The sequence below is a fragment of the Ranitomeya imitator genome, chromosome 1, assembly GCF_032444005.1.
Source record: "Ranitomeya imitator isolate aRanImi1 chromosome 1, aRanImi1.pri, whole genome shotgun sequence".
Taxonomy (NCBI): Eukaryota; Metazoa; Chordata; class Amphibia; order Anura; family Dendrobatidae; genus Ranitomeya; species Ranitomeya imitator.
Window position 1 is genome coordinate 1,143,236,037 of NC_091282.1, and position 8,692 is coordinate 1,143,244,728.

Consider the following 8,692-nt stretch of genomic DNA (forward strand, 5'->3'; position numbering starts at 1 on the left):
TGCTCTAAGTCCTTCCACATTTGCTGCCTCACAGTACCCTAAAATTACAACCAAGGCACAACTACTTTACAAATGAGACACTAGATGGCAGTGTTGCTGTAACATTTTACCATTCATATAAATGGTCATCATCCAAGTGGCGCTAAACTAGATAAAAATAAAATATTATCTGCATAGTCACTAAACTGTAATTTATAAAAAAAAAAATATAATTTCACCATATAGCTTTAATTTTTTTTTATAGTTCTTTGCTACTTTAGGATTAACGTTTCATTCCTTTATGGCAGCGCTATTATTATTGCTTCATACAAAGTAGAGTTGTGATATTGCCCTATGCATCGGCCTTTACACTGAACATATTTGTAGTTCTTTTGTACCAGGAATAAAAAGTGCCTGATGTGTTTCCTATAGGCTTCTTCACAAGACTAATAAGAGAATAGGAAAACTGCATGTACAATGCAATAACAATCTTCTTGAATTATTGCGTGTTTACTGCGTTTCTTTTATGCTTTTTCCTCCGTATTTGATGTATTTTTGGGGAAGAAGTGGAACCGCGTTTTTTTATTAGTACAGAAAAGCTTGGAATATGCACTTAAAATGCAACAATATGCAATGCATTTTTTCAGACTCCACATAGAAGCCTATAAAGTAAAAATGCACCAAAACCGCATAGCATAACAGCGTCCTTACTGTAGACGAGCCAAGGGCGGAATTTTCATGAAATAGCACCCACTTTGCTTGGACATTTAGGTCTTGTTTGCATGTAGTGTAAATGTTGCTTTTTTTCTATTGCTTTTTTTTGTACAGAAATTCTATTGTGTTTCACTGTCCAAGCAAATTGGATGTGAGCTCATGAAAACTGCGCCCATTGAGCGTCTAAGGCTATGTGCACACATTGCAGATTTACTGCGGATCCGCAGCGCTTTTTCCGTGCTGAACCGCAAGTGATTTACAGTACAATGTAAATCAATGGGAAAATAAAAATGCTGTGCTATGGTGCGGAAAATTCCACACGGAAAACACAGCTGATTAAAAAAAGAATCATGTCAATTCTTTGTGCGTTTCATTCCATTCTAGGAAAACTCAGGGGTAAAAACGCATGAAAACCGCAGCAAATCCACAGTAAAAACGCACAAAATCTGCATAAAAAACACAGATTTTGACCTGCATTTTCTGCCAAGAGATGCAGAATCCGCACAGAAAATTCCACAGGCAAATCCGCAACGTGTGCACATACCCTAAGGATGCTGCTGAACTGTGCAATTTTGGTGATTTTTTTCTCTAGAGTCTTCTATGTGGAGTCTAAAAAATCACATGTAAAAAGCTGCAGTTACTCTTTTAAGTGCAGAATCAAAGCTTTTTTGCACTATAAAAACATTAAAATGCTGCTTCACATCTGCACGAAAAGTGCATCAAATAAGGGGAAATACATACAAAATGAAGCAAAAATGCAATAACCAAAGATGGTTATTGCGTAGTTTGGTGCAGGCACCCGGGCAAGTGTCGGGGCCCTGAGCGGGGGGAGCCCCACTCACTGTCGGAGACACTGGTGCTCTATGGGGGCTCGGTGCCTGTGCCAGCTCTCATGGGTGGGCCTCCCCCCGCTTGTTCAGGACCCCGATACTTGCGATACTTACCTTTCCACGTTCCTCCGCTGTGGCTTCTTCCGCGTCCTCTGACTGTGATGTTTCAGGTCAGAGGGCGCAATGACATGACTAGTGTGCGCCCTCTAACCTGAACAGTCACAGTGCAGAGAGCCGGAAGATGCCGACCCTGAGGAGTCTGGAGTAGAGTAGGGAGGAGAGGTATTTCATTTTTTTGTTGTTTGGAGCAAAAAATCATCATGTGGGACCCATCATATATGGAGCATCTTATTAGGAGCATTATATATGGAGCATCTTATGGGGCCCATCATATAATGGAACATTATATGGGTCCCATCATAAACTGTGTAGAGCTTTATATGGAGCCTATTTTGTATGGATCATTATATGAGGCCCATTCTGTATGGAGCAATATATAGGGTCCATCATAAACTGTATGGTGCATTATATGGGGCTCAACATACTGTATGGAGCAATATATGTGGCTTGTTATACTGTATGGAGCATTATATGGGGTCCATTATTCTGTATAAAGCAATGCATGGGGCTCACTATTCTATATGGAGCAATGTAGTTGAAACCAGAAGTTTACATACACTATATGAAAAGACACATATGCATGTTTTTCTCAATATCTGACATGAAATCAGAATAAACGTTTCCCATTTTAGGTCAATTAGGATTACCATAATTATTAATATTTGCCAAATGCCAGAATAATGATAGAATGTTTTAAGGCATTTTTATTACATATTAAAAACATGCATATGTGTAAAGTTCTGGTTTCAACTGTATATGGGGCTCATTATACTGCATGGAGCAATATATGTGGCTCATTATACTCTATGGCGCATTATGTATGGAGCAATATATGGGGCTTATTATGACAACCATGACGTACAAAGCCATCCACAACTTGTGTCCTCCATACATCTGTGACCTCGTCTTCCGGTACTTACCTGCACACAACCTCCGATCCTCACACGATCTCCTTCTCTACTCCCACAGGTGTCTGCAGGCAGGGCCCACGAAAACATGGAGCCGGCCCTGCCTGCAGACACTTGTTGAAAACAAAAAAAACGCAGTATTTATGCAATGTGTGAACATGCCATTTCAGGCACCAATCAGCCATTTCTGGCTGCTATGACTATTAACCCCTTTACCCCCAAGGGTGGTTTGCACGTTAATGACCAGGCCAATTTTTACAATTCTGACCACTGTCCCTTTATGAGGTTATAACTCTGGAATGCTTCAATGGATCCTGGTGATTCTGACATTGTTTTCTCATGACATATTGTACTTCATGACAATGGTAAAAATTATTTGATAGTACCTGCGTTTATTTGTGAAAAAAACGGAAATTTGGCGAAAATTATGAAAATTTCGCAATTTTCCAACTTTGAATTTTTATGCAATTAAATCACAGAGATATGTCACACAAAATACTTAATAAGTAACATTTCCCACATGTCTACTTTACATCAGCACAATTTTGGAACCAAAATTTTTTTTTGTTAGGGAGTTATAAGGGTTAAAAGTTGACCAGCAATTTCTCATTTCTACAACACCATTTTATTTTAGGGACCACATCTCATTTGAAGTCATTTTGAGGGGTCTATATGATAGAAAATACCCAAGTGTGACACCATTCTAAAAACTACACCCCTCAAGGTGCTCAAAACCATATTCAAGAAGTTTATTAACCCTGCTGGTGCTTCACAGGAATTTTTTGAATGTTTAAATAAAAATGAACATTTAACTTTTTTTCACAAAAAATTTAATTCAGCTCCAATTTGTTTTATTTTACCAAGGGTAACAGGAGAAAATGGACCCCAAACATTGTTGTACAATTTGTCCTGAGTATGCCAATACCCCACATGTGGGGGTAAACCCCTGTTTGGGCGCATGGCAGAGCTCGGAAGCGAAGGAGTGCCATTTGACTTTTCAATGCAAAATTGACTGGAATTGAGATGGGACGCCATGTTTCGTTTGGAGAGCCCCTGATGTGGCTAAACATTGAAACCCCCCACAAGTGACACCATTTTGGAAAGTAGACCCCCTAAGGAACTTATCTAGAGGTGTGGTGAGCACTTTGACCCAACAAGTGCTTCACAGAAGTTTATAATGTAGAACCGTAAAAATAAAAAATCATATTTTTTCACAAAAATTATCTTTTCGCCCCCAATTTTTTATTTTCCCAAGGGTAAGAGAAGAAATTGGACCCCAAAAGTTGTTGTACAATTTGTCCTGAGTACGCTGATAGCCCATATGTGGGGGTAAACCACTGTTTGGGCGGATGGGAGAGCTCGGAAGGGAAGGAGCGCCGTTTGACTTTTCAATGCAAAATTGACAGGAATTGAGATGGGACGTCATGTTGCGTTTGAAGAGCCACTGATGTGCCTAAACATTGAAACCCCCCACAAGTGACACCATTTTGGAAAGTAGACCCCCTAAGGAACTTATCTAGAGGTGTGGTGAGCACTTTGACCCACCAAGTGCTTCACAGAAGTTTATAATGTAGAACCGTAAAAATAAAAAATCATATTTTTTCACAAAAATTATCTTTTTGCCCCCAATTTTTTATTTTCCCAAGGTAAGAGAAGAAATTGGACCCCAAAAGTTGTTGTACAATTTGTCCTGAGTACGCTGATACCCCATATGTGGGGGTAAACCACTGTTTGGGTGGATGGGAGAGCTCGGAAGGGAAGGAGCGCCGTTTGACTTTTCAAAGCAAAATTGACAGGAATTGAGATGGGACGCCATGTTGCGTTTGAAGAGCCACTGATGTGCCTAAACATTGAAACCCCCCACAAATGACACCATTTTGGAAAGTAGACCCCCTAAGGAACTTATCTAGAGGTGTGGTGAGCACTTTGACACACCAAGTGCTTCACAGAAGTTTATAATGCAGAGCCGTAAAAATAAAACAAAATTTTTTTCCCACAAAAATTATTTTTTTAGCCCCCTGTTTTGTATTTTCCTGAGGGTAACAGGAGAAATTGGACCCCAAAATTTGTTGCCCAATTTGTCCTGAGTGCGATGATACACCATATGTGGGGGGAACCACTGTTTGGGCACATGGGAGGGCTCAGAAGGGAAGGAGTGCCATTTGAATGCAGACTTAGATGGAATGGTCTGCAGGTGTCACATTGCGTTTGCAGAGCCCCTAATGTACCTAAACAGTAGAAACCCCCCACAAGTGACACCATTTTGGAAAGTAGACCCCCTTAGGAACTTATCTAGATGTGTGCTGAGCGCTTTGACCCACCAAGGGCTTCACAGAAGTTTATAATGGAGAGCCGTAAAAATAAAACAAAAATTTTTTCCCACAAAAATTATTTTTTAGCCCCCAGTTTTGTATTTTCCCGAGGGTAACAGGAGAAATTCGACCCCACAATTTGTTGTCCAATTTGTCCTGAGTGCGCTGATACCCCATATGTGGGGGGGGAACCACTGTTTGGGCGCATGGGAGGGCTCGGAAGGGAAGGAGCGCCATTTGGAATGCAGACTTAGATGGAATGGTCTGCAGACGTCACATTGCGTTTGCAGAACCCCTAATGTACCTAAACAGTAGAAACCCCCCACAAGTGACCCCATATTGGAAACTAGACCCCCCAGGGAACTAATCTAGATGTGTTGTGAGAACTTTGAACCCCCAAGTGTTTCACTACAGTTTATAACGCAGAGCCGTGAAAATAAAAAATCTTTTTTTTTCCCACAAAAAATATGTTTTAGCCCCGAGTTTTGTATTTTACCAAGGGTAGCAGGAGAAATTGGACCCCAAAAGTTGTTGTCCTATTTGTCCTGAGTACGCTGATACCCCATATGTTGGGGTAAACCCCTGTTTGGGCACACGGGAGAGCTCGGAAGGGAAGAAGCACTGTTTTACTTTTTCAACGCAGAATTGGCTGGAATTGAGATCGGACGCCATGTCGCGTTTGGAGAGCCCCTGATGTGCCTAAACAGTGGAAACCCCCCAATTATAACTGAAACCCTAATCCAAACACATCCCTAACCCTAATCCCAACAGTAACCCTAACCACACCTCTAACCCTGACACACCCCTAACCCTAATCCCAACCCTATTCCCAACCGTAAATGTAATCTAAACCCTAACTGTAACTTTAGCCCCAACCCAAACTGTAGCCCTAGCCCTAACCCTAGCCCTAACCCTAATCCTAACCCTAGCCCTAACCCTAGCCCTAGCCCTAACCCTAACCCTAGCCCTAGCCCTAGCCCTAACCCTAGCCCTAACCCTAGCCCTAAACCTAGCCCTAACCCTAACCCTAGCCCTAACCCTAACCCTAGCCCTAACCCTAGCCCTAACCCTAGCCCTAACCCTAACCCTAGCCCTAACTCTAGCCCTAACCCTAGCCCTAACTCTAACCCTAGCCCTAATGGGAAAATGGAAATAAATACTTTTTTTTAATTTTTCCCTAACTAAGGGGGTGATGAAGGAGGGTTTGATTTACTTTTATAGCGGGTTTTTTAGCGGATTTTTATGATTGGCAGCCGTCACACACTGAAAGACGCTTTTTATTGCAAAAAATATTTTTTGCGTTACCACATTTTGAGAGCTATAATTTTTCTATATTTTGGTCCACAGAGTCATGTGAGGTCTTGTTTTTTGCGGGACGAGTTGATGTTTTTATTGGTAACATTTTTGGGCACGTGACATTTTTTGATCGCTTTTTATTGTGATTTTTGTGAGGCAGAAAGACCAAAAACCAGCTATTCATGAATTTCTTTTGGGGGAGGCGTTTATACCGTTCCGCGTTTGGTAAAATTGATGAAGCAGTTTTATTCTTCGGGTCAGTACGATTACAGCTACACCTCATTTATATCATTTTTTTATGTTTTGGCGCTTTTATACGATAAAAACTATTTTATAGAAAAAATAATTATTTTTGCATCGCTTTATTCTCAGGACTATAACTTTTTATTTTTTTGCTGATGATGCTGTATGGCGGCTCGTTTTTTGCGGGACAAGATGACGTTTTCAGCGGTACCATGGTTAGTTATATCTGTCTTTTTGATCGCGTGTTATTCCACTTTTTGTTCGGCGGTATGATAATAAAGCGTTTTTTGCCTCGTTTTTTTTTTTTTTTTTCTTACGGTGTTTACTGAAGGGGTTAACTAGTGGGCCAGTTTTATAGGTCGGGCCGTTACGGACGCGGCGATACTAAATATGTGTACTTTTATTGTTTGTTTTTTTTATTTAGATAAAGAAATGTATTTATGGGAATAATATTTTTTTTTTTTTTCATTATTTTGGAATATTTTTTTTTATTTTTTTTTACACATTTGAAATTTTTTTTTTTACTTTTTTACTTTGTCCCAGGGGGGGACATCACAGATCAGTGATCTGACAGTTTGCACAGCACTCTGTCAGATCACTGATCTGACATGCAGCGCTGCAGCCTTCACAGTGCCTGCTCTGAGCAGGCTCTGTGAAGCCACCTCCCTCCCTGCAGGACCCGGATCCGCGGCCATCTTGGATCCGGGGCTGGAGGGAGCAGGGAGGGAGGTGAGACCCTCGCAGCAACGCTATCACATCGCGTTGCTGCGGGGGGCTCAGGGAAGCCCGCAGGGAGCCCCCTCCCTGCGCGGTGCTTCCCTGTACCGCCGGCACATCGCGATCATCTTTGATCGCGGTGTGCCGGGGGTTAATGTGCCGGGGGCGGTCCGTGACCGCTCCTGGCACATAGTGCCGGATGTCAGCTGCGATAAACAGCTGACACCCGGCCGCGATCGGCGGCGCTCCCCCCGTGAGCGCTGCCGATCGCATATGACGTACTATTGCGTCCTTGGGAAGTAAAGCCCACCCTACATGGACGCAATAGTACGTCTAATGGCAGAAAGGGGTTAATCAAGGAACAAAAAATAAATACATAGGTCCCAATTAGAAATGAGCATGGCGCACAAATGATGCCAGAAGTTAAGAGATTTGCAGGACTCCCATCCAGTTACCAGGAACCACTGCCCTGAGTCCCTTGAATCGATCTTCTCTTTTCTAGTCCTAACTATCCCGAATACATCAGGGCAGTCCTGGATTTGGGTCTGCTGAATGTCCCTCGCTGCCACTCGCCCTCTGACATCTTTTTTTTGTAAAGCATTCAACTGCCTTAAGGCATAATTTAGATATTTTTAATATATCAAATGTTTATGCCTTTAGTTTATGACATGAATGCTAAAATGCAGTTCATGTGAAGCAAGAGATGATTGTGTAAGCTTCACCATTCACAGTTCCCTGTGAGAGATGAATCCTGACACGTCACATGGCTTTAGTTCCTGCTACTCCGCAAACATCCTCTGTTTACACACTTAAAGGTGCAATCATACGTAGCTGGGGAGAGCACACACCTTCTCATACATAATGTTCTGCTCAAAGGGTTTACGGCCAATGTAGCTCAGACTTACGTTTTTATTCATCTGCCTCCCAGCTGCTGCAGATACTAAGTCAGCATAGAGGTGGGATAGTAACGCTGATGATGGCATAATCAGCACTGGCCATGTTCGTGGAGTACTCTAAGCAGTGCAACATGGCACACACGTCCCGCATGGAGGCCACCTCGTTGGTCGTGAAGTGGTGTTGTTCTGCAGAGCGGCTCACCCGTGTGTGCTCCAGCTCAAACTCTAGTATCTCCTGCTGCTCGCACAGTCTCTGCAACATGTGCAAGGTGGAGTTCCACCTTGTGGGTACAAGACATATGAAGCGATGAGAGTGAAGGCAGAAGTGAAGCTACAGCGCGGACAGGCGGGCAGCATCAGGGTGAGAACGCACAAAGCGCACACAGGTGGCCTGCAGTTTTATCAGCAGCTCCTGCGCAATGTGGGATTTTTCTCACAAACAGATGAATTTCAGAACAGCCTGCTGCAGTTTACTCCTTGCTGTGATGAAGTTGGTGGTGCAGATGTTACGCTGACCGGATGAGGAGCCGTTATAGGAAGTGGAGTAGGAGAAGGAGGCAACATGGACGGAGAAATATCCCAAATACATTCAGCTATCCTCTGCGGTGGTTGTACATGCACCAAAATGCTTTTGGCCTCAGGCCCAGCCGCCACAACATTTAACCAGTGGGCATTTA

At 42.7% G+C, this 8,692-nt stretch overlaps 1 protein-coding gene across 1 annotated transcript in view; it reads right to left on the minus strand.

Moving 5' to 3' along the window:
* Positions 1-8,277, minus strand: part of LOC138656954 (uncharacterized) — a 127,948-nt gene extending 119,671 nt beyond the window's left edge. The window contains exon 1 of the mRNA XM_069744341.1: positions 8,218-8,277. Within this exon, the coding sequence (XP_069600442.1) occupies positions 8,218-8,277 (60 nt within the window). The remainder of the gene's footprint in view (positions 1-8,217) is intronic.
* Positions 8,278-8,692: the final 415 nt, after the last annotated feature.